The 27,454-nt window shown below is 31.5% G+C and overlaps 3 protein-coding genes across 5 annotated transcripts in view; all 3 read left to right on the top strand.

The window, feature by feature from the left end:
• Window positions 1-2: 2 nt before the first annotated feature.
• On the top strand, window positions 3-2,625 carry Rab27 (RAS oncogene family member Rab27). Its single transcript, XM_013309070.1, has 5 exons — window positions 3-313; window positions 418-485; window positions 571-685; window positions 929-1,125; window positions 1,409-2,625. Exons 1-5 carry the CDS (start codon window positions 128-130, stop codon window positions 1,512-1,514), a joined length of 672 nt encoding a protein of 223 aa, XP_013164524.1. The 5' UTR covers window positions 3-127; the 3' UTR covers window positions 1,515-2,625.
• A 2,922-nt stretch (window positions 2,626-5,547) lies between these two features.
• CAP (Cbl-associated protein) overlaps window positions 5,548-27,454 on the top strand; it is a 107,198-nt gene continuing 85,291 nt past the window's right edge. For 2 of the 3 annotated variants that reach the window (XM_013309205.1, XM_013309203.1), the window contains exons 1-3: window positions 5,548-5,791; window positions 22,590-22,852; window positions 23,554-23,583. In XM_013309205.1, coding sequence (XP_013164659.1) covers window positions 22,757-22,852; window positions 23,554-23,583 — 126 coding nt within the window. In that variant the 5' untranslated portion in view covers window positions 5,548-5,791; window positions 22,590-22,756. The remainder of the gene's footprint in view (window positions 5,792-22,589; window positions 22,853-23,553; window positions 23,584-27,454) is intronic. The other variant, XM_013309204.1, reaches the window with a different exon arrangement.
• On the top strand, window positions 19,109-20,044 carry LOC106115568 (histone-lysine N-methyltransferase SETMAR-like). The gene has a single exon (XM_013308995.1). It carries the CDS (start codon window positions 19,109-19,111, stop codon window positions 20,042-20,044), a length of 936 nt encoding a protein of 311 aa, XP_013164449.1.

Here is a 27,454-nt window from a genome sequence, read left to right as displayed (position 1 = left end):
ATTTGAAGTTTGATCTTTTGTTTGTATCAATTTCAATTATCGCAATGTCCATGTAAACCATTTATTGTTATTTGATTCAATACCAAGGATAGATTTACTATGAAAATTTTTGTGATTAAAACATTAAATGACTCGGCCAATCTATCATAACATAATGTCTACCGCAAATATGGACTACGACTATCTTATAAAACTACTTTGCGTTGGTGATTCGGGTGTTGGAAAGACAAGTTTTTTGTACAAATACACTGATGGAGTTTTTCACACTCAATTTATTTCTACTGTGGGTATAGATTTCAGGGAAAAAACTGTGGTATGTGTACTTTTAGCATTACTGTTTTATTACATTTATTTGAAATGTCAAATATTTAACAGCCACAACAATGTACGGCATAAAATATTGTATTATTGTTTAAGATCTATCAACAAAATGGGAGACAACATCGTATACATTTACAACTGTGGGATACTGCTGGGCAGGAGAGGTAATATTTTTTTAAATGTTACAGAATGTATGTTATGCTACAGCATAGACCTGCATTCTCTAACTAATTTTAATAATTTTTTCAGATTTCGCAGTTTGACAACAGCATTTTATCGTGATGCAATGGGTTTTCTTTTGCTATTTGACTTGACCAATGAGGCTTCCTTTCTAGAAGTACGAAACTGGATTGAGCAATTGAAGGTGAGGATAATGCCAACTAATCTTTATGGTGACTTGGTGAGACTCAAGTAGTGGACACATTGTTAAGTGTGTATTTCTTCACAGACAGTGGCACACATCTATACAAACATGCACACAGATAACCAACAGCTGCTATACTGTTTTAATCATTAAAACTATTTTCCATTCATTACCAATTAAGATACATGAACAAAAAAACAATTGCTTAATGTTTTAGTAAAATTACTGTGTTAAATATTTCAGACCCACAGTCTAAGTGATGACCCTGACATAGTATTATGTGGTCATAAATGTGACTTACAAGAAAAAAGACTAGTGAACCAGAACCGTGCCAGAGAATTTGCCAAAAATTATAACTTGCCATATTTGGAAACCAGTGCCAAAACTGGACAGAATATTGATCGAGCTATTGAAATACTTTTAGACAAAGTCATGTACAGGTATGGACATATTTATTTTTTTCCCTTCAAAATATTATGTTATTTCTATGAAATTACCATCATATTTTAAATTAACATTTCAGAAGTAACAAGATGAAATAAGCATTTAGGCAGACTTTATTATAAGATGTTATTTTTTTCTCCTTGTGAATTAGATAATTGGTTTTAAATAATTTTTTTAACAAAATATATGTATCATCATACAACCACGCTCCCCACTGATGTAGGTTAACTTCACACATATCTTTGAAATTCAAGTAACCATAGATAATTATTTTTACAGAATGGAACATTCAGTTGAATATGCTATGCTATGTGCATCAGGACGCAGGCGACAATCCCTGCAGAAACTTCAAGCAAAGCAGGACAGGAAGTTCTGTTCATGTTGATCTCATGATAAGTATTTTATCATTCCATTATGTAAACATTTATATATGCTTCCCTTTATGTAATATCTTCCATTTTTAAATCATAACATTTATTTTAACTCAATTTGGCATATTTATAAGGATATAAATGTGCATCTTTGACATATATGAATGTATAATTTTGACATATAAGATCTGCTTATATATTACTTTGATAATGAAGATTTAGTACATATTCAACTATAAGCTCGGTGCTAGTGAGAATATTTTAAACGAATTATTCCTAATATTGTCATTGAATTGGCCTTATGATAATGCCATCCTCCTTGTGCCAAATATTTATCATTATTTACTTCCGTTTAAGTAATTAGTACCCTTATGTAAAAGTGGAATTTGTGTTAGGTTATTTTTATTTAAATTGGCTAATATTCAAAGCAACTCTCAAAAATTTAATTTAAATGCGCTATAAATAAACTTTAGGACTTTAATCTGATTTTTAAGTATAATATGCATAAGGGCCTTTTTAACTTATAATTATAAATATATGTAAAGTCTCTGAGTAAATGCATTTAAGATATTGTTGCTGTTACATTTAGTAGATTAAGTTATAATTCTTTTCAAATATCTTGGTGGCCCAAGGTGATGTGCGTGTTGTGCAGTGCCCTCCCCATGCATCCATCAATCCCCTTTACACTTAACATGAAAATTAAGAGTTGCCTAGTTATCTGAAAACATTTATATAAATTACTGCACATGATTAATTTAATTTTAATGCACATTGCTTGTGAAAATAACATATGTGTTAGAGATTTTGAATGAAAAATATATTACATTTTTAGACTATAGCAGACATCATGCAAATGTAATTTTTTTTTGTATTTTACAAATGTTATTTATTGTTTGCTTGGTCCCCATAATGTAGAAAAAATGTGGATTTTTTTATCTGTTCAGTTTTTATGAAATGCTACTAAATTCATTTGACTTAAAAGTATTATTTAAAAACCTCGGACTTTTCCAGGGCTATTTTAAAGAGACTGATTTTACTAATGTAACTACATACTAACTAAAAAATGTATCATTAATATTACATTCCAAAGAAATAATTGAATAACAGCAGACTTGATTTTTTTTTAATTTTGTTATATAATTTTTTATTTTTATATATAAATACAGGGTACATTCTAGTCAGATGATGAGATTTGGTTATGAAAATTTTAATGATTTTTTTAATTCACATTTTTCAGTGGTTTTTAACACGTTTGCCGTTCGCTTATTATTAATACTTTAGAAATGGGCTTAGTATACTTTCTTACCTCAAGAAAAGCGATTTTTTTTTAAGTTTAAAAATGTTAAGACCAATAAGAGATTTTTGTGTTTAAGTGTTATGCACCGTTTTGTTTTGAATATATTTTATGATTGCTTAGTTGTAGAAACGGTTTATGCGTTTTTTGTATTCGAATTATTGATATGTACATAAATATTGATATATACATAAATGTTAAAGTTATTTAACTGAATTTTAAAAGGAAATGGGTTCACAATAGTAGAAATAAAGCATTTTATTGTTATTCTTAGGGTCCATTCACATTGGCCAGGGCAGATAGAGCAGATTTTTATCGCAAATAAAATTGACATTTATACATAAGAAATAAGGTTTAATTTTACTTTTATATTTATCTAGAGAAAGCTGTAAAACTGTAGAAGAGAAATGGTTTGATTGACTCCAAGAGTAAAATCCGCACCGGTCTGTTTGAACGGACACTTATTCATATTATATTCAAATGTATTTTTGTCTCAATTTTTACAAAGAGAATGAAAGTGTTGACAATATGTTTTTTCAAGTGTAACATAAAATTATTATAATTTTTTTAAACATACAATTCTCATGTCACTTAAAATGTATGAATATTCATGTTAATCAATGTCAATCGTATTTAAAAGTTTGTTGGTATAATTATAGTTTTTAACTGCACAAATTAAACGCACAGTAATACTATTGTGAACCTATTTTTAAAACCTATCCATATCACATTTTACAAACCTTGTCACCTTAAACAATTAGTGATAAAAGTTTTTAAATCGATTCCATTTTAGTAATTTATTCCTCTCCAGTTATACGATTTATAAATTATAAGCATTTTGGAATATGTACAGTTATCCTTTGATGGCTTTTATAAAATGTTTATCTATTTGAAAGATTTTGCCAAAGTTTTACATAAGTAATACATAACAGTGGCGAATTCCCCGACCAACTGCCATATGTATTGAGGTTTGTCAATTCTACACAATACCATATTTGATGTTTTCAGTGGATTAAAATACGATCATTAAAAAAATGTTTTATTTACCCTTCCTAACTGTGACTTTTCACTTATAAAACGAATGAGTTATGACATACATAAAGCAATGAATTACGAAATAATATGCGTGCAGAATAACATGAGACTTTGTGGATTGCGTCACTTGTGTAAACAATTGACAATTGCGATAAATATAATCTATGTGGATGCCGTTAAGTGATTTCTTAAAGTAATTTGCTTAAGTTATGTCACATACATCTATAAAAATTTCGAAATTAAATCTGGTAGGTGTTAAATAGACTTGGTATCAGACTAATGTAATGTAACGCTATAGAAAGCTATGAAATCGATTACGAAGTCAACAAAATGGCTGTGAAGTTGGTCCTCAGACATGCATAAATTAAACTGTGCGTGTCATATTAAAAAAAGCTTTGGGCACGGCGTAAAAAGGCTTTGTGGGTGAAGAATTAAAAATTACGATAATAGTAATCGAATTTTCATAAGTATTATATAATTTTTTCGTTCTGTAGTAGAAATGTGAGATGACTAAAATTCTATTGAACATATAAATGAGTCTGTTTTAATTTTAGTCGGCAAGAGTAAAAAAATTAAGTAATGAAAAGATGCTTCTAGCCGCCAGACATATTAGTCCCTAAGGCTTAATATTGGAAAAAAGCCAAGTCTAATACAACGACCATAACTCCTTATGCAGTAAAATGTTTTTAAAGCCTTTTCTATTATTCTAAGCTTTATCTACGTAATACTTTTAAATATAGTTTGCTTATGTTTGCTAACATTATTAAATTATTAAAAACTTAAATGATAACGCATCGTTGAATTGTAACTGTTCTGTAACTGGCTGGCTACATTAACCTACATCCATCTCAAGGATGGCCTAAAATTTCAAATTAGTCGCATGAAAATAGCCTTTCTTATACTTATTTTCGACAACTAATAACTTAAATAAAAAATCTGCTTTTGTAATCCTCTTCCGAAGTGAGTAATAAGTAAGATACACCCTATTTTTTGTATGGCGAACTAAAAAGCTTACGAGACGTAGACATTTATATGTATTGCAGATATCCTCAATTTAGTAGGGATAAACAAGACGTTCAAACAGCAACATAAAAGTACACCTATAAAATAAAGTTTTATCTCTCGCAGCAAATAGTCGCCTCGTATGTTAGGTCGGGTCGAATTTACTCGAATAGCTTTGAAACCCTAAACTAGGATTGAGATCGGAGGGCGACGTGAGTTCACCTAACTGCAATCAGCTCCAGCCCCTCGGAACGCACGTGATGTATCCGCTTGCAGTATTTTATTATAATATTATCGCATTTTAAACTCTAACATTAAAGCTTACAGTTTATTTTGTATTAACATTGTCTTAAAAGCTCAAGAAGAATTTTTGCCAAAGTAAAAATAGACTACTCTGTTTTAGGAATAAAGTTCAAATTAGTTTTATATTTGAGAGCGCATCGTCCGCCCTAATAGCGCGTGCGCGGAAGTTCATGTACGTCACACTAGCGCTAACATTGGGTGCACTCAATGTGCCGAATCGGTTATAATTTTGTATTCTATCTATATCGAATGTTTGGAAATTATATTTTGATAAAACTTTTATTGATAAAGAAATATCTAGTCCGTATGTTTTTTAAATTTTTTGTTGTTAGCCAGAAAAAAAGACTTTTATAGTAGCGTCCGACATGCGGCTATCTTCAGTCCGGTAGTGAGTTTGTTTATGTATTGAAGGACAACAGATCGTGTAGCCGGCTTCTGCGAGCTCCGTATTTTGGATTCGCGTGTGTTGTCGGCCGGAGTCGGAGGGCATGAATTGAACAGTTACGAACGGTTACGTTTCTGCGTAACATTGACTGAAACATTAAATTGTAAATTGGTTCGCGTAAATAATCGTGCTTGTGTCTGTGTTGACGTTTATTAAGAACTGTAGCGGAATTATAAGGATTTAAAATATTATTAAATTTAATCAACTTGGGGGTAAGTAAAGTTTGTTACATTTTACAATAATAATTTGCACATTTAAATTTATTTCTGCTTTGATTTTAAAATTTTAAGCAAATTATTTTTATACTATATAAATTTTTTAATTTCTATGTTAAAATAATTTAATTTAAATTCTAACATAGCGCGGTAATGCTAATGTTAAGATCACTTTATAAAAATACTAATTCTAAAAGTTTTAAAGTATTTTTTGTAATATTTGTGCACATAATATGTCGTGTTATGGTACAAATCAATTACCACGATGTGGTCATCATAATTCGAAAAAGGTCCTAGCATTTTACGACAGTGCACTAATGCAATTTATAGCAATTATCTTTTATACGATAGTTGACTCATCGTATGAAAGATACTATGACATGGCATTAATCTTATATCTTTAAATGAGCAATTCCTGTATATATATATATATATATAATTGGAATCTCGGAATCGGCTCCAACGATTTTCATAAAATTTTGTATATAGGTGGTTTTGGGGGCGATAAATCGATCTAGCTAGGAATCATTTTTAGAAAATGTCATTTTATTCGTGTTTTATCCATAATCAACTTAGACATAAACTTAACTTTTTCTATCAGTAAGATCGAAAAATAATATTCATATTTCATCATTTTATTAGTAATTCGTACTTAAATATAATTTCCAAAAAACACATTTAAAAAAAATACCATCAAATACAAATACGGTCATCCAGGTACTATGATTTTAATCGTATAAAACATTTATGATAAGAAAGAAAATCTCTCACGTTTACCATCCTTCGTATATCTTGATAAGAAAGTGTAGCGTAGAGTTAATTAAGTATCTTTTAAACACTAGTATTCGAAATATTCGGTACCTACATTATAAAAGACGACAAATGACAAAGAAGTATACGATGCAAACGTTCTTTTCCTAAAGGTTGTTTCCTTTAGTTCGTAATAAATATATTACTTTCGCATTGCATATGTGCATAAAAAAAGACTTAAGATCAGACCGATGAAATTTTAATTGGAAAACTTTTTCAAAGACTAAGTCGTAACCTTTTAATTTTTATCTATATAATTTGCAAAAGAAAAACTGTTTTTAATATATACATTGATGCTATAAATATTGGCTATAAATATTGAACGTATTTGTAGATATTCTAGGTCGTATATCTAGTCCGAACAATTATTTATTATCAAACAGAACGGAAATGCTAACTACATTTCTCTAATGAAGCCGATTCGAAGTAGCGTTGAGCTCTTGATAACTTTTAATTAATTTTAATGATATAACTAGAGTCTTGTTGTTTTAAGTGTGTACTGGGAACAGTCGCGTTGTAATTAAACAGCCGAAACAATTACACGCTGCCAAGATCTACTTTATACTCCAGTGCGACGCTCGACCTCCTATTTAGAATAGTAAATTGTACTAAATTGCTTAGAACTAAATAATATATTTAGAACGCAGTTTCTTGTCACCAAATCTCATATAACGCGAAATATTGTTATATTACTTACCTTTTATGATGAGACTACTACAGCTTGCAATATTCCCGTAGCAGCGTAGGTGCGAAGACTTTCATTAGTTGGTGCATAAGGTCCCTGATGTATTTCATACATTATCCCCAACCGCTGTAAAGTAATTATTTGCACGATTAGAGACACTGATGAGATTTTAAATAGTTTATGATTACAATGAACAAGTTGACGAGAGATATGTGAGAAAATTGTTTGTAACCGGCTCACACGATTGACGAGATTAACCGTGTGTTTCTGATACCAAATTCTCTGTAAAAAACATTCTCTATCTGACTAAAAAGGTTTTACGTGTACGCTACAAATTCTAATTAATTACTAAAAAATGATCGATGTGTCGTACGACGAAAATAACATGGGTTAATTCGTTTTTAATTCACAATAAATTGCCTACAATTAGGTGTTTTATTGCAGATATCAAGGCAATGATGCATCACGATCGTAAGCGTAGAAATATGTGCGTGGGTTCAATGTAACTCGATTCCAGCTGGGATAGCATCACGCAATCAATCTTTCGTATAGACGCCCTCGAAATATGCCAAATAATATATTCAAAGATTTAATTTGCTCCCCACTAAGGATCAAAAACCGTTCAGTAAACTGTCATGTGATATAACTTATGATGTTTGTATGTTACTTGACAATTTTCCATCTAATGCAAGCGTTAAATGACATTTCAAAGAAATGGATAGGGAATAAACGTCCTCGTCTATACAAACGCTATCACACTTCCTCACACACATGTACCTGATTGAAATCTGGAGCGGGGTACTATTTGGAAAATAACTCACTCGCGTTCCAACATCTGGCGATGCTCCGATGAAAATTAGAAATTGATCTACGTCGATAACGTACAGTGGCTAATTCGGTAGAGGGATTTTTTATTGCAATTACTTTTGATTTTATAAGTGTATTTCATATTTTTACACTAATGTCAAATATTGTTATTTGTAGGTATATTAAAAAAACAATTAGATAGAAAGAAGTGAAAATTGTGCAATATTACGCGGTTAGTATATCTTATTTAAATTGAAGTTTTCTTCTTAAAATATTAGGCATCTACACAATAATAAGTCTGTTAGTTAATGTTGTTAACCTACCTTTACTTTTGTGTAACAGAATATGTGGGTTTCGTTTTCGATGAAAGGCACAGACTTATTTAACATTAATAACTTTTCGATTAACTTCCTTCAACCGACACGTGATGTGAGCTAACACAAACAATATACCGAAATCGTTCCCCGTCTCGGCGGTGAGTGTAAACAGTTTACATTCACAGAATATAGGCTAAGGTCGGTACTTTGTGTTTGACGTAAGGTAAGTAGCCAATTTTCTCATTTTTTATCCTTTATCGTATGCTTCTTATAATACTGGCATGTTCTAGAAAATTTCATATTAGCACTGGCACGTTGCAATAACAAGTTTAAAAACTTTGACAAAAGCCGATGATTATGACATTTTGAGCATTGTTCATAGATAAAAAATAAATGATTTAGTCAAAAAAGGAACATGGCATAAATTTTCAATTTGTATTTCAAACATGAAACTTACTTAAATGTCTCGATATCATATATAGGTAATACGATTAATTCTGGCCGTATATTTAGTTTTTAAACAAAAGCCATGTTAATACGAAATGTAATTCCAAATTGAAATTTACGAAGAGATCATGATAAGTAGGGTCCAGCCGATGGCTTTACGAGCTGGTAAAGACGTCGCAACTGTCGGGCTTTATCTATGGTTGACCCAACCCTTTTCACGGTCGCTTTCCACCCATTGCCTTGCCGTCCATTTATATTGAAAACGTTTAAGGGTAACAATACTAAAATGCTTATTTGATAAAAATCTAATATAAAGAATGAAGTGAATGTATTATAATAAAAGGTTTATTTAGCGATAGTATTTTTTTAAATTAATAACAATGTAATCTTCAACCATAGCACGCAGCAATTATTACAATAAACGAACAGCAAATATGTAAGAATAATATTTCCATTGTTCCCTACTGTAGCTTAAACCATTTGGTAGATTTTAGAAAGAGATTTTTTATTTAAATTTATATTTTCCTCTTAGTGTCATAGCTCATAAAGTTATATATAAAAACATAGTTTACTATACTATAAATTCTAGAAATATTCTCCATCGTCGTAATCTCATAGTAATGTTGCCCAATTCTGACCGTAAGCCATGGCGCCATAATGCGGCGAACGCCTAAAATAAATTAGTGAATACGTTTTATTGCCCTTCTGTTTTGTAATAAACATGGAATGCAATATATGTTTGCATGTCACAGAATGTTTATGTAACTGAAGGAATTAGGTTAAACTTTTACTTATTTTGTTATATTTTCATATTATACATTTTAATTAGTATAAATCATATAAACATAACCTCGTATATACTCTTATAGTATATAATTGTTTTACATGAGTCTTTAGACAAAAACTGTGTGTCACTACTCTCACCTTCTTTTTGAAATGTAAAATATAATTTTGCAAATATCTTACGTTGGTTTAGAGTATACCTAAATCCTACGTATATCCGTTCAGGTTTGTGTACACACAGCAATTAGAAGAGAACAGGGAATGTATACAGGATACAGGAAATTGATTATGGACGTTACGTGCCTCGGCTGAGTGTAGACACCATTTGTTGTCTGTGTCTGGGACGATGGGAAGCACTCTCGTTCAGATGCAGACTAGATCTCACTTGTTTTTTTATTGTTATACCGTTCGTTTCTATTAAGTACTTTTACGCATTGCAAGCAGGTTTTGTCTAGACATGAAAGTTACTGGGTGCAACTTTTCGATTTTTTTATTTTTAGATTAATTTTATGTTTTGATTTTGAATTCGTCTATATTAAAAAAAATACAATACTGGTTATTGCAAGCGCATGATGTAGAAATATTGTAAAAGATTTACTGTGAAGTCTATTTGTTATTAGTAAGTATTTATTGTAATTTAAACTTTAATTGTTTTCTAAGATATTAGGATTGTAGTCTACCATTAGTGTTCTCAAATAATAAATACCAAGTATCTCATGTTGTTCAGTTATGCTTCTGAAACAATAAGAAAGTTTTTGAATACTCTCAAACTTTTTATTTGTTTCTTAACAAAATAAATTAATTAAAAATAACTTTAACGAACAAGTTGTTTAAATTGGGGTCTGGATAAAAACATAAAGTTTCTATTTGCGCACGATGTACAATTTAGCTTGACCCAGTTGTACATCTGCGGCCACCATGCAAACCGCATTCTTCGTTTGTGTTATAGAATTTGTCCGGCATTGAAAATTAAATGTTATTTCTTATTGTAATGTAACATTATATATTCATTAATTGATTGTTTCTCATAATTTACAGTTAAGGAAAACTTGTAAATTTTACAGCGCTTTAAACGTAATAATTACAAAGCTTTTTTACTAGTTGCCCATTAAGAAATGTCGGGAATGTGTTTAAAATCATTTGACACTATAATTTGACTTTCTTTCACTTTATACAAGACTTGATCCAGCAGGCGCACGAAATTGCCTTTGTATGTTAGCGTCATAGTAATTAAATTCGCTTTAAATTATTATCATTGTTGAGTTATATAGGTTCATTAAATTAAATTCCCTAAGCGTTTACGTCTATCAGCTGCCAGCCATGTCTTGACGCAGGCCGAGCAGAGCTTGGACAATGAGGTCCGTCAATACCGGACGGGGCGGGTTATTGTGCTCAGGTAGTTAATTGAATCCTAAAATTGGGTTCACGTTATATCGCCATTGTCCTTACGAAATTGGTAAATGTTAGAGCTGAATACGTTTTTAGTTAATTATACTCTACTTTAGCAGTAAAGGGAGAAATTTTAGAGGTATATGTTTTCGTGGGTTATATAAATCGTAATAAATAGACTCTGAATTCAAAAGTTTATCTTTCTATACCATTAATTTCGGTCTTTAGTTAATCACTAATCAATCATTGTGTATTGTTACGTTAATTTATTATATCGCATTCCATTTCTTCCTTACAATTTCCCAAAAAAGCTGATGTAATGCATAATTTTAATCATCCTTTATCATAGTTATGTATGAAACATTTCCCTAAGAAATTGTAAATTTAATACAATGATTCAGAATCGCATAAATTTGTTTGTTAAAGATCGTCAACAACTTTAATAAAAACTACTGAAAATTAAAACTCTGATGAGTGGGAATTATGGCATTAAAATGCATTTAACGTAATATACCAGCAATTCTTTGTATAGAGAAAATAAAAATGTTCATAACGAGAGTCTCGTTTCATATTTTCAAGGAGCAACTTGCAATTGTATACGCCGTAGCGTGAAAATTGCATTAGTAAGTCGATACTTGAAGTCGAAGTCAACGACACAGAATCTATATTGTCTCATTGATTTCTTTAAAAATGTTGGATAAGAACTAAGAGAATGTACATGTAGTAAATATAGCATCGCGTATTGCGTTTGAAAACACCTACACAACAGTGGAAGTACAGATTAGGACAGACTTGATTATATGTTTATGAGGCACGCCTTTTATGTATAAGTTTAACGTCACTACAATTGCGGTTCTTCCTAATTGAATGTACAATTTACATTTTAAGCAAGTCACCATCGTTTAATACAAGAGTTGTTCAGATGAATGTGTTTACTTTCATGTTATTTAAGTAACAATTCAAAGTAAATCTTCACATCACTATTAAGGCTTGTCTTAGGCGCAGTAACCATTCACATTTGATTATGTTTTTCTAAATACGAAATGTTATTGGAATTATAAATTGTGTATACTGACAAGTCTTACAACTTATTAAGATGATAGAAAATAAGATGCTACCCTCTTTTGTATGAAAAACTTTATCAAATTTGAGTTTTAATAAACATTTTTTTTTATGAACTTGTGCGTCATCATCTTCCAAATTTCCTGTACTTCAAGTTTTAGAGAGGGTTAGTTATTGTAAAAGAATATAAAACCAAAGTAATCACACTATTTTTAGTATTATATGCTTTACTTTTAGGATTTTACCCTGAAAGTACACAAGTAGGCTTTACCAAAACTCATAAATATTCTTTATGACATTACACTTCGTTCGCAGCAGCGAGCAAATGAAAATCACGACCTTTTATATGTTATGAAAGGCTGTGGAATAAAATGTTTTAGAAATTCCCAAAGGATATATTTGTCGTATTACGTAAATTGAAGTCACAATATGGTAATCCTTTTATTCATCGACATGTTCTAGATGTTTCTATCAACGCTTTATTTCAAACTCTCAGCAGTTTAGTAATTTTTGAAGAACAGATTTAGATTTTCTGAAAAGTTAAGTATAGTTTTAGAACTCAATTTGCATTGTAATTAATAAAATAAAGTTACTCTTAGTAATATTACGTTGTGACGTCACTTTAAAGAGCTACGTTTTTGGATAGAAAATTTACATTAAGGGCCTCCCTAAGTGACTATTTTATAACTCCGAGTACGGGTAACAGTATAGTAACGCTATTTCCAACTCTGATTTTAATTAGCACCCAATCAAGGAAGCTCGAAATATCTGGAGTGGAAATAGAAGCCAAATAGTCTATTAAGATAAAAGGCATTGCCTGTGGCCGGAGCATGTCCACATCAATCTGCTTGGTACGTTACTGATGGATTTGCATTTGAGTGTGGCAGACGTACGGATGCAATACTGCAATTAAATCGATTTTAAATCTAGGTTAAAGTGCTCTACTGAATGGGGGACTGAATACCAGATTTAATTTATTTTATAATACCACTCATCTTTTATCTTTTAAATTTCTTGTTTTCTGCTAAAATCGTAATTTGTAGTATAGTTTTTGCTTGCATCGTGTTATTGAATAGGTTTTTAATTCTACAAATATACATTTTACACACAACTTTATTTCCCGTAAACCAAAGATACGTTTCTTTGATACCACTTTTATGTCTTAGTTTTGGCCTTTCTTGTCTCAGCTGCATCATGCATTTTCCATAGTTATTTTAGTAGTCAATTTAACTTTACAACTATGATAATAAATATGATTTTAGGTTTAATTAGCAATCTCTATTATGAATAATGCTATCTAGCCAAAAGCGATCTTTGCAAATATTAAATCCTCTACAAAGGGATTGGAAATGTTCAGCCGTAAGCTGTCTTCGCTTGCTACATTGAATACTGTTTCTATAATTCAAACACTATTCTCCTCAGAGTTTAACTCAAAGAGACGATGGATATTCATTTGCGCGAGTTATATAATATTTGTAAGAGCAAGAAATTGTATAAGAAATGTTACGGTGCTTACAATTTGCAAGACAATTTTACTCCGGTTCTTTGTTATACCATTTTCACAGTAATTTTTACGTTACTCATTTAAAAGATACATTAAATTGAAGCAATTGATATTCTCTGTCCTTGTCTCTTATACTTAGTCAGATTTTTTAATTAACTGTTACATATATTGTCTTTGGTTCTAATTATTAGTTTCTGAGTATGATCAAGTACTCGTGTTCACACTGTGTATATTGGTGCTTAATTTCTAACGTTATTCCGTTATTAATTTCGTGTTTAACATTGTTGTACAGTCCACTGTTTCCGTTGCTAATTTCATTACACGACAAAACAGAATATGTGGCGCAACATTCGCAAAATTGGGTCAACACAAATGTTGGTGTAAAGCAGAATATATTACAACCACGTAACATGAGTTAAACGTAAGTTTTCCATAAAGATTTTCTGTATTTTACATCAATTAAATGTTTAAAGGTTTTAATGCAAGTTTTGTAATAGGGTTCCATGCATGTTAATAAAAAATGTTCAAAAAAATTAATGGAGTGTATAAATTATTGTTATTTTTTTAACTTATTGTGTTTAGTGTTTACATCTTTACTTTACAGTAAGGTTTATAGTCATTTTGCCAAGTATATTTAATAATTAAAGTACGAATGTAGCGACTTTGTGACCTGAAGTTTCTGCTGCGGCCGTTTATAACTTAAAATCTTTATATAACAATACGATAAGAATGAGAACAATTTCTATTTTATACGTTTTGTTTGTATAATAACAAAAATTACATTTTCAGTTAGATTGATAGTTTATAAATGACATGGATAATAATAAACGCTTTGATAATATTCATCACGCTTCGCTTTGTTAAATTTTTTCTAAAAGCAAGATAAGTGCGAGTTGTGAAAATTTAATAATTTCTATAATAAAAGGGATTATGTGATCGCGAAAAGTTGATTTTTATTTTTTATAATAATTTTAAACCTTTTACATTATATTATATTAAATACATCCAACGATAAAGAAGCGTACGAACAATCCTGAGTATCGGAAACACATAAATGACGTTTGAATCGCACCCACGCACGGCCCGGCTTCTCTGGGAGGCATTCGTTTGTGCCATTCGTATTCTAGTTGACATTTCTTTAGAAAAGACGTGCTCATAGAAAAATAAAAAACGAATATGAGAAAAGAAAAATCAAAAGTGAATAAGAGCAATATAAGACTGAATGCATAAAGAAAATAACTCGTCAAAGAAATATGATATTACCATTGCAAATATAAATTCAATATAACTTATATATATATATATATAATTTTGGGGCTATATTTGAAATGTCCCGGTAAAGTGCCGGATAACATATTAACTGCCATTAATGGCATATCTTATCCAGCACTTGTCAGTGTTCAAATTTTTTTTAACGTTAAGTAAATTTAACCACCAAATAACTTCGTTATGTGACGGACGATTCAACCTGTAGTCACCAATCTTATGAAATTTAGTATACATATAGAGCATTGTCTGGAAAAACACAAAGGTTAATTATGTTTTTTTAATTTCTCGCGGACGGAGCCGCGGGCGACAGCTAGCATTAGTATAAATAAACGATTCCAAGTAAACAACACATTTATATTTCTATTGAAAGGATGTGAAAAACTATTATTTCTACAAGATAATACATGCAGACAATCTACGCTAACGGGATATCGTATTCATCGCTAAATAAACGAATGCGCCACTCAAATAGGTAGAGTATCAAATTGCAAGCGAGAGGAAAGACATATAAAAGAGCTTTGTCGCGAGCTTGTTACCGAGAATGGTATCAGATGCGATTTGTTATTGCATTTGAAACGTAGAAGTAGGATGTACAAATCTTAACTATTTCATTGTTTTACCTTTTTCTACTGATTATGACTGCATTTTTGTTATTAAATTTAATGTTTTTCGAAATTAAAGTCAATCGATAACATTAAATTGTTATCTACTTGAACTAATAGTCTTTTCCATTAGAATTAATATTTGATCTTTCGACGTAACACGTTATATTTACAATCTTTAAATCTTTGAGTTAAAATATTTGTTAACATAAAATTTAAATAAAATTAATAAGTAAATAAGTTTTTAAATTTAATTGAATAAATAAGAATATTTATTTAACTTATAAAATATTATATTATTATACATGAATTGTAAAATGAACAAACGAATCTGTAACCTGCGGGTAATTAGGCTAATGAAGCCGGATGTCTTTGTGTCTATTTATGAGTAACTGGATAGGAACTTCTTCAACTTTTCATTCTCCCAACAGAAACTGCACTGCGCAATCTTACTTCTTACTAATACTTATTTTAAATGAGAAAGTTAGTGATAACTGGATTTATCGATAAAAACATCGTTTATAGCATTCTAAATTACTTGACTACATCACAGTCGTTTTTTGTTCATTAAGGGAGGGACTTAGTGTCGATAGTATAAGAAATGTAGACTAAGGGAAGTGCATACGTAATCAATATATACTGAGCGTGGAAGTAAATGTATTAAAAAAAGTTTTTTTTACTTTATCAAGTAAACATTTAGCAACAAGAAGAAATTAATAACGCATTTCCTTCAAGTACTGTAATGAAAAGAGGTGTCATATCTTTTGAGTTATTCTTTTCGAGTATTATCTCCGTTCATAAAGAATTCACAGATAATTTATTTGCTTGCGATTTGCATGAGAGAAAAATTGTTTGAATTTCCTACAAAGAGATATCAGAAGCACGTCGTTTGCAAGCTCTTCCTGTGTTGATTAAATTATGTCAGTTAATAAAAAGTAAATGAGAAATATAGGTTTAAAACAGACATATTAAACCTACATACTTCTATCAAAGTATTATTAATCAAGTTGTTTTAGAATAAAAATATATACCGAATGGAACTATACTGAAATATATATAATTATTTTGAACTTAATGTTATTCTCTCAATTGCTTAATTATAAGTACATTAGTTCCCAGGAGACTTTTCCTTTTTCTTCCTATTGTCATTGGAACCATGAAACTCTTATTATTTACTGGCGTCATTTACTAATGACATTTGTAACAAAATAACGATACAAAATGTAGAAATTAAATTTTTAATTGTGTCTTATGTTACGAAGTGGTACAAAAGTGTACCTTTTTTCTATCGAGACAAAGATTATATGAGAAAATCGGTATACTTTCCGCTGATGGGAACGAACTTAATGCTAAGGGTCGATTAATTAATTACGACGGCCGCAACATGCTCCTTCATGAGATCCCATTTCTATTTATCAATTGTACTCCGAAATAATTTATTTTTTATAGGAAAAGCTTCAGTTATCCATATTTGAGGATAATAGTTACATGTTAGAAAAATATTTCCGTAAATGCCAATCTTTACATAATTGTTAATGCTTACTTTATATTAGAAATGCAAATGTAACTCTATCTTGCTTTTACGCCAAAATAACTGAACCGATTTAAATGAAATTTGGTACAAAGATAGTCTAGAGCCTGAGGAAAGTTATAAAGGCTACTTTTTAACATGAAAAAAGGGTTGTTAGGGGTTGAAAGTGCATTGCACGATGTCGTCTCTGAGGAGCGCCTACGGGCGCATTGAGGAGCCCTATTCTCGGGCTGGTCAGTGGGGCGTCGCGGTGGTAAGTTAACACTATCCCGTGGCGTCCCACACTATGGCTATGAGGGAACAGAGGGGTTTAGTGGGTATGCTCCCATTCGGGGAGAGAATCCCATATAACTACTGTGCTTTCCCCGAGGCACGGAGTATGCCTAAAGAATTCCCTCCTGGAAAAAAAGGGGTTGAAAGTGGCGCTGAAAATGTTTATGGAATTATAGTCATTTTCACAGTTAGAAGCTTGATACGTATTTTTAGGCTGTTAATATGATATAAATAAATGTGCCATTCAAAGTTTGTAAAAGTTTTACCATTAGGGTGCCAAATAACAATAGGGAATAGGGATGAAAGTTTGCATCGGAATAATATGTAAGAATTAAGTGAATGTTTTGTACTCGTTATACATATGTTTTGTTTATGAGCTTACGTTAAATAATTAGCCTAAATAATTAAACTGCTACCCGAAGACAATATTTCAGGCAGACGAAGTCGCGGGTACACCCAGTAACTTATATATACATACCAAAAGGTACATATACAATCAACAACGTCGTAGTTATATTTAACATCGATTAGCGTAATACTGTATGATTCATCTCCCTTGGTTCTATTAAAAGCCGGTGGTATTATTTTAACTGACGTCTTGACGCATGTCTATTGCGGCACAAACAAACACATTCTATGTTTGATCCACTCGCACTTTGTACACGTCATAAGAAGTCCAGAATATGTAGATTAACTATAGTAATTCGTATCTTCACTAATATTCTAAGGTAATATGCACTGTTTGTTCCAGAGAAATTCTAACAATGTTTTACGCTTCTACAAACAAACAACTTAAAATAGACTTTGATGTTTTATTTGACAGTTAAGATAAACATATTCAAATAGTATAACATAGTCAATTAATTTGTGAAAAAAAAGAACCAGTCGACAGAAGGATTAAATCGTTGCAGATTCGTTTGCGGATCATCCAAGCTCTCGGCTTTTGAGGAATTATAAATTAAAAAAAAAATGGAATCCAAGCTTAATAATCGGTGATTCTTTTTGATGATTTTAATGATTTAATCAATACGAAAATTATAAAAATATCCTGTGTTTTCTTCGTTTTCTAAGGTTTTTTTTAATAACAAAACAAGTCATAAGGTCGCGTCTGTTAATCATTAATTTAAAGTAAAAATTTCCGTAAAGAGAAATGCATCGCTAACGGAGCCTCGCATTTGGTGTTAAATTTATGTTTGTCGCGCTACTAAATGCATTCTGCTCAAATAGCTTGCGCATTTAGCGTCGGAACAGTTGGAAATATAAAATGTTACGTTATTCATTTCACGCACGGCTGCATGCGAAATAAGTTATGGTTTTGGAAAATGTTTGGTTTATGAGTTATGGCTCACTTGAATTTTAATTCAAAACCATTGATGAGTTCTTTGAATGTATTTGGTTGTCATCATTTCAGATAAGATTGGATATTTTATATTGAACTAGTTGTCGCCCGCTGACTCCGTTCACGCGGGAATAAAAAAGAACTTAACCGAGGTCTTCTTCCATACAAAGTTCTACATCTGTTCAAAATTTTAGTAAGATCCGTTGAGCCAATTCGAAGTTCCTTCAAACAAACATCCATCTAAACTTTCACGTTTATAATATTACGAGGGTGAATCAAAAAGTTCTTAGAAGTGCATATATATGAAACTTTTTTGGATCAAGTTCGATATTCAAATTAAAGAGTGTCTATCACACTATATTTTTGCAGACTGTCACTTGTTTTTGTCAGTTCGTTCGCATGTAATAAATTGTTTTGTGCAACGAGTTGCTAAAAAGTCAAAATTATGGATAATAGTGAGTTACGTGCGGTGATAAAATATCTCAGTTTGAAAAAAATGTTTACGAAGGAAATTTTTTTGGACATTCAGCAGACAGGGGGGGGTGATGCTGTACCCTATTCTACGGTTGCGTACTGGATGGCTGAATTTAAAAGAGGTAGATCAAGCTGTAAAGATGACCCGCGTTCTGGGCGGCCTTCAACCTCCGTTACAGAAGAAAATGTCAAAAAGGTTGAGAATCTGATTTTGGAAGACAGAAGAATGACTATAAAACATATAGTTGAGATCCTAAAGATATCTTTTGGTAGCGTTCAATCCATTTTAATTGATTCACTGGGGTTCAAAAAAGTGTCTGCAAGATGGGTGCCACGAATGTTAACCGACGAAAACAAAAAGCGACGTTTGGAAATTTCCAAGCGTAATCTCGAAATGTTCCAGCATGAATCGGATAATTTTTGCCGTCGTTTTGTCACCATGGATGAAACGTGTGTCCACCATTTTGATCCTGAAACTAAAAGACAAAGCATGTCTTGGAAACGGCCATCCTCTCCATCCATCAAGAAATTTCGAGTTGCTCCTACCGCTGGCAAAGTTATGGCCTCTGTGTTCTGGGATAGTGAAGGAATCCTTTTTATTGATTACATGCCAAAAGGCCAGACGATTACTGGACCCTATTATGCAAATTTAATCCCGAAAGTGCGTGAAGCGATTAAAGAAAAACGTCGTGGAAAACTGTCGTTGGGCGTGTTGTTCCTTCAAGATAACGCTCCTGCTCATCGATCGGAAGTTGAGCTCAACGCAATCCGCTGTGCTGGCTTCAATCTCCTTGACCACCCACCATATTCTCCGGACTTAGCCCCAAGTGATTTTCACTTATTTCCAAAATTAAAAGAGGAAATTCGTGGAACAAAATTTCACGATAATGACGCGGTTATAGCTGCCGTAGAGTACTTTTTCGAGAGTCAAGAAAATTTTTTTTTTCACAAGGAATAAGGAAGTTAGAAACGCGTTATTCTAAATGCATTGCATTGGAGGGAGATTATGTAGAAAAATAAAATATTATTATTTAAATCTTTGCATTTTTTAATATTGATTCCAAGAATTTTTTGATTCACCCTCGTAAGTAAGATTTTAAAAGTAATCGATAAGATTTTATTTACAATATTCTTTATAAGTATAGTATTATTCTCGCGATATAAAATAATATCTTATATTGCAAACATAAACCCTTACATAAAATATTCCAGTAATCTGCAAATGGTAATATATTTAGTTGCGCGACGTTCATAAATTCTGCATGTGAACAAATTTTCCTCGAGGGTATTTTATTTTTTCAACTTCACGTCCGATGAAATATTTTACGAGTTAATGTACAAAATAAAAAAAAAGTTTAAACAAAACTTAACTACAAATGTAGCAGAAGTATTAATTAGTGATGGTTAAAAAAAACCACCTTGGACCACAAACACGATGTCGTCAGTATTGACGATAAATATAAATAATTAAATATAATTTTACATCATTATGTCATAGTTCGTCGGTGATTTAGGGATTGCAGCACATGACTTGTAATCTGCAGTTCTTGGGTTCGAATCCTGCCATGTATAAATTTTTTGATTTTCGATTTACATATGTACATTTATCCGATGATCTTACGGTAAAGGAAAAGATCGTGATACAACCTGCACATATCAGCAAATAAACAAAGGTATGAGTGAATTCCCGGGAGAAAAAGCGGCGTTGGATCTCGCTACCCGTCACGTTCCGTCTCCCAAAAAAGGCAAAAAGTAGATTGCGAAGGTTCCTTTGGCCACATCAAATGTAGTTCCTTGATCTCTGCCAACCCTTCTAGGTTATAGGCGTGAGTTGTATGTATATAATATTGCAAGTATTATACCATCATTCTCTGCCACCACTATAGACAATGTAAGCAACTCTTGTTATGGTAATTTTGTGACTGATCCGATTAATAATCAAGTGCCTTCGTAGACTATGAGTAGGCTTTTACCTTTAAAGCGTGTAAGCGAACTCAACTACACTACATTATTTATTACGTGTAACTTACATGATTTTATTACAGTACATTACTAAGCATTAGTGCATTTTAAGTTTCACATAGTTTTTTTTTAATTTAAAGATGTGTAACGATAGTGTGTCCGTGGATTTCTGAGACCAAAATTTCTGTATAAAACATATCGTCATCTCTGTCATTATCTTTGACAAACACAGATAACAATATGTTTTTGACAGGCACAATCGGAATATAAGGGTGTTTTTAAATGAGTGAGTTAAGTCGATATAATAAAAAAATATTGATCCTGTTTATGTGCATTCAATCAGTCTTATGGGGATAAAATTTTCATTGGGCCGATTGAATGTTAGGCTTAACGGTAAACACCCACTATACCAGTAATATTTATAAACGATCCATTTGTTTAATTCATAACGAAGTATCTGTACTAGGTCATGATTCAATATTGCACGTTAGCAACGACCTTCGCTTCGGATGCCAGTCGACATCATAGCCTGAAAATAATTCTACCGTAGTACAGCTCGCGCCCGCTCAAATTACGTACAGTTTGCGCTCCTCTTTACCTCGATGTGCTTTTAGAGGCCAGAATATAACGTTTACAGACCTGTCATTCAATTTTATGTTAGTATGTAAAATATTAATAGAAATTGCCCTATTTTATTAGGTTTTTCCAAGGATTTTGTTACTCAAAGACTTAAGGATTCATTTTATCAAACGCTATGTTTAAATTGTTATTACGGTAGCTTATTAAATTGTAACAATGCTATACAGTACTATTAACGGTTTAAAATTCATATTGCAGCAAGTAATAATTTTATAGCAAAAACCCCAAACTCATATCAAGCAATCTCCGAAACTTCTCAGCTGTTTTCAACTAATTTATTACCCGTGTTTATGAGATGTTAAGTCAGTATAGTAACACCTCGTAAAGTTAAAAATAAAAAGTAATCGATAATTTTTCAGATGTTATCGATAAAAAGTTCCTTATATGTAATAACACATATAATATTAAAGGTCAAGTGAATAAATAAATCGGGCATTGTTCCTTAATTTGCCTTTGCTTTGAGTTATGCTTTAAGTAATTCTTAAAATATTTAATTTCATAACTTGTTTGTACTATTTCCCCATAATATACAGAGACGGATGAAATCAAACTTAATTTTAAAACAAATTGATTAAAGATATTGGAAATGCTTGTGCGCTGGATTTAATATCGAGTCAGTTTTAGTCGTGTCTATCAAAGAGCTGCAGCGGAAAGTCAAACTTTATAACTTGACCACGGAACTTTAGAATAGCTTAATAGACGGTATCGGAGTCAGCCAGTGGGAGGTTAATTTACACTGAACTTCTTGTACAGTATTTCATTTAAATTATGTGCATTATTAATTAACTATTCATTAGTTTATATTGTTGTATACAAGAAAAAAGATAGAATTTATTTATGTTTCGCTGTTTCTTTTCTTGTCTTCTTTATACGCTACTAATATAATTTTTATTTTGTTACAGGTACTACAAACCAACTCCTTCTTTACATTTCTTACTATGGCATAAAACGATATACAATAAAATGAGCTTCCAAACATTTAAAACGAGAATTTCATAAACATTGAAGAGGCCGTAGTAGTGTAGGTTCGAAGATTGCGCCGAGAGAGCAATGAAGTGAAAAATCGACGATGACAACGAAAGAGGTGGAACTGACGGGCGGCGCGCCTTGGGGCTTCCGTATGCACGGCGGTGCGGATCACAACCAGCCGCTCAGGATATCGAGGGTACGTTTGCATAGTAATGTACCGCAGACACAAAGCTTATTGCTTCATATTTATATTCCAATATGATTCGTTTTGTAAAGTAAAATGTAACGAATTTATTGTCCGTATATTTGGAGAATTAATGAACTTGTAGGCTCAATTATAAACTTGGTGTTTAAATTGAATAGTTTTATAACTCTCTAGGCCAACAAACTTGTCTGATCTAGTGAGAAAAATAAAAGTTTCTGAGATAAAAATCCCCGTTTAAAACATATTGTTATCTCTGTTTTGTCAAAGATGAAAGTAAGGGATGACGATACATTTTATAAAGAGATTTTGATGTCAGAAACCCATGTTTATACATAGAAAATGGTACACTGGTCAGGAAATAACTATTGTACTTTAGTTTCACTTTTGCTAGGACTAGATATGCTTATATCCATTTGCAAAAACGTTGAAACTTTTCGTCGAGCTCAGTGTTGTTAGAAAAAACAAATTTGTAATGAAGGGCAATAAAGTCAAAGGTAAAAACGGCTCCGATGATATCAAATCTAAAAATAGATACACAGATAAACGAAAAACAATAGAATCCTGAACATTCATGACACATTAAACGTTATTTCTGTTCCCTTACTCAAATCTTGCGTTGAATCGAATACGTTTTAAAAATAAATGTGTTACAATTGCTCTCGTAATTGAGGATTTCTTTTTTCTCTCCGCAGAGCTATAGCTATCCCGAACGTGCACTTAATGTGAGTACAGCTGGACTGTTGTAAATGATCAATTAACTAACCAACAAGGTCGTTTGATGTCGACTCTATATTGTAAAAGCGTTATAACGAGTCGCAAAACTAACAATGTTATTAATGATATACAGTAACTTCGCTTTGCTATATAATAACACAATCATAATAGTGTTTTTTTAATAATGAGAATAATAATACGTACGTGCGTATTCCTATGATTTTTTGCTAATAAAGAATCATATAATACTATTTTAATCTTACCAATATTATAAATGAGAAAGTTTCGATGGATGGATGTTTGTTCTAAGATAACTTTGCAACAGCTCGACGGATGAATTTTGCACAGATGTCGAATATAGTCTGGAAGAATACATAACCTACTTATTTTTTATTTCGCGTAAATAGAGTCGCGGGGACTGCTAGTATACAAAAGGAATTAAGAAATATAAATACTAAAGAGTGCTCTTTCATGTTCTCAGTATTTTGTATGTTTAGTGTTTATACACGAAGTTATACGCAATGTAAGCAATCTCGCTTTGACACACACAATTTTATATTACAGCACCTGGATTATCTACCTTTTGAGTTTTATAAATATTATATAGTCTGTTGATTTCTTTATATTTGTTTAATAAATTTTGTACACTATTTATAAACAGTACCCAGCTGGCATTCGAGTAAAATAGGAATATTTTTTTGCCAATCGTCAATAATTACGTACATATAAAATTATTAAAAGGGACATTTTTCTTAATTATAACATAACTTAGTGCTTTGAATTAAATACAATAATAAAACACAATAAAAAAGATAACAAAGAATGTCAAACAAGTTATATAAATAAAAGAGGCACCATTTGTATTATTTCCGTTGTGTAAAAAATAATATGCGCATCTGCTTCCTTTCATTATGAGTATAACATTTTTCGCCACGTTTCTTTGCGGTAGCTGTTGTAGTCTGGTTTATATTTGCTGAATAACATTCGAATGGAAAATATCTTAGTAAGACGTCCACTGATATGATTTTTTTAAAGAGATCGAATATAATAACACATGCCTATTTAATGGACGAGCGTCGGTGGCTCAGGGGTCAAGCACTAGACTTGTAATCTGCAGGTCCTGGGTTCGAATCCCGCCATGTACCAATGTGTTTTTCGATTTTCCGATTTACATATGCACATTTATCCGACGCTCTTACGGTGAAGGCAAACAATCCTTATGCAACCTGCACTTATCTGAGAAGAAATTCAAAGATATGTGTGAAGTCAACCAACCCACACTTGGCCAGCGTGGTTGACTATGGCCTAATCACCCTTAACTTAGGGTAGTCTCCGAGCCCCTCGGTGAGGACGTATAGTGATCTGATGATAATAATGATGATGATTTAATAATTAGGTCAAGATAAGAACTTTACTTGTAAACAAAATTATATGCATCTATTTTTTGCATAAATACAAAAGGAAAATAGTATATATTTTTTGTTATATGCACTCATAGTAATATATACAATGGCAACTAGATTTATGCCATTGATATCTAAGACGGTGCGGTGAGTTGGAATGACGACTACGCTATTTACGGCCGTTCAAGTTACTCAAAGTTTTGCTCAACTGTGCACTGATATGCCACCGCGTTAACTTAGTTTATGATTAAGTTAAATTTGTATTTGGAGATACATTTTGAAGTTTACTTGTTATGTTTAAATAACATTTATTTCTTTTTCCTTGTATACGATATTTGAATGGTTTTATTCATTGGCTGCAATTGTTTCTAAAAGGTGAGCAAAAACTGTATCTTGACTTGTAATGATGTACACATGTTATACTTGGCTCGATACATCCCATAGTTGAAACTGGATCATAATGAAAATGGCTTTGGAAGGGAGGCGAGCGCGCTCTTATTTTGCTACGTAACAGCAATTAAGGATGTAATTGCGAGAGAACTGCGGCCAGCGGACTGCCAGCTTCCACCTTTTATTTTCTCGCAACCGTATAATTTTGCTGAAAATCATTTTGTTACTACTCCGACTTTGGTAAAGCGTGTAAGAATCTTTTGAAAATGTTGTATTCATGTAATATGCTTACAAAAACTTTTTTTAATTCATTATTGTAACACAAAAATACTGGTACCTGAGAATTAAGTAAGAAACTACGTGAATTATTTTTATTGAGAAAATGATTTTTAATTTGACATAGTATTAGAGTACATATATTCTGTTAAACCCTTAGAATATCTGCATATTTTTCGTTATTTTTTGCATCAAAACATAGAGCCGTTATTGAATTTTGGGGTTCGCAAAAAAATTACTCGTGCAATGTTTTTTCGTTCAACAGTTATTCATAAAACTCTCTAACGAGCTACCATTGTCGGTTTTCGGTTTCGTTGTTTTTACTAATATTGGTATTTTAGAAGAGGTTATTATTATGTAAAAGTACACTTCGACGAAAAAGTGGAAATAGTAATTATGACAAAAAAAAAATGGTTTGTATATAAGGTTCGCGAAATATGTTTTTTATTTCAATGTTACTAACTTTCCAATTTTATTTATTTATTTATAGATTGATAGATATTGATGACCACAACAATAAAACGCAAGCTTATGAAGCTTCCCTTCCTAAAGTCGTAGTTATTCAATCCACGGACTCGATGTGTGTAAACAGTTTGCCGAATTCTTTGTTCATTGGCTAAAAGTCCGCCAAAATGATTAATATGTTTGCTCTCCTTAGACTTTTATTTGCCATTGTACTTTATACATTCTTATTATGTAAATAGGAATATCCGTCAGCATCTGCTATATATTTATTTATTTTTAAACTGTGAAATTTTCTATACTAATCGTACTGTACCCTCCAAAAATTAGATTAAGTCACCAACAACAAAAAACATACAAATAAGTATTAAGCTACTGTCTTTTGTCAAAAATATAATATCATCATCTACTCTTTGGACACATAAAAAGTATGGACTAAATAAATAAAACCTCCAAAACATTTAATGTAAAAAACTTCTATAAAATTATCATAATGTAATTCGTCATGTGAATGAAACAAGAAAAGGCTAAAAACGTTCCGCGAGTGCACTTTAAAACGAGTGATGTTGACAGAGAAAAAACCTTTTATTTCCTTTTATAATAACAAGTACTTTGAGTTGTACAAATTGTTGAACTTAAAACAAATTTATAAACAAAACTTTATTGCGTAATGTCCACAGTTATGAGAGTAATTAAAAAGTGTCACTCATTATTTACTGTAGTAGTTATAAAAAAAACACAGACGCATTAAGAACCTCATCCTTATCGAAGTCGGTTAAAACAAACACTAACCCGAAATCCAAAGAGGTAAGTAAATAAATTGCGGATATTTGTTAAATAAACTGATGCATCTGTCTCGCTCTAGCTTTAATTTATAATGTTTGTTAGTTACAAGACAAGGACTATTAATGTATGTGAATCTCTTGTTCTTTTAAGAGATTCCTTAAAACTTTCACAACATTTTGTCTTGTCAGTCTTTCCTCATATATTCTTTCATCAAACTCGATCTATCGTAAGAGTGTAATAAAACTAAACTATTACTTTATTTTTCCTTTTACTTACAGTCTTTGTATAAAATAAATATTTAAGAAAGAAAATATTATTCTTGATTCTTAAAGTAGTTTAGCAATTTTATTCAATTTAAAGTAAGTTCTAAATAGACTTTACAACAGCTGCAGATTTCCAAGTAAATTATTTCAAAATGTTCTTAAATTTTATTCAAGAAATATTTTAAAGGATCTATAAAATTGTTGAATACAAAGAGAAATCTTCAACGCGTTTTATACCGTCGCGTCATTGGTTTCTTAGATGCGAGAGTCTGCGCTTCACTCCCCACTTGACTGCATAT

Source organism: Papilio xuthus, unplaced genomic scaffold (genome assembly GCF_000836235.2).
Source record: "Papilio xuthus unplaced genomic scaffold, Pxut_1.1 DF827777.1, whole genome shotgun sequence".
Lineage (NCBI taxonomy): Eukaryota > Metazoa > Arthropoda > Insecta > Lepidoptera > Papilionidae > Papilio > Papilio xuthus.
Note: the sequence above shows the minus strand (reverse complement) of the source record. Positions and strands in the feature narration are given on the sequence as shown.

Coding starts and splice junctions, on each gene's coding strand:
- Rab27 (XM_013309070.1), top strand. CDS start 128: ATGACTCGGCCAATCTATCATAACATAATGTCTACCGCAAATATGGAC. Junction 314..417: donor ATTTCAGGGAAAAAACTGTG/GTATGTGTACTT, acceptor TTATTGTTTAAG/ATCTATCAACAAAATGGGAG. Junction 686..928: donor ACTGGATTGAGCAATTGAAG/GTGAGGATAATG, acceptor TAAATATTTCAG/ACCCACAGTCTAAGTGATGA.
- LOC106115568 (XM_013308995.1), top strand. CDS start 19,109: ATGTTTACGAAGGAAATTTTTTTGGACATTCAGCAGACAGGGGGGGGT.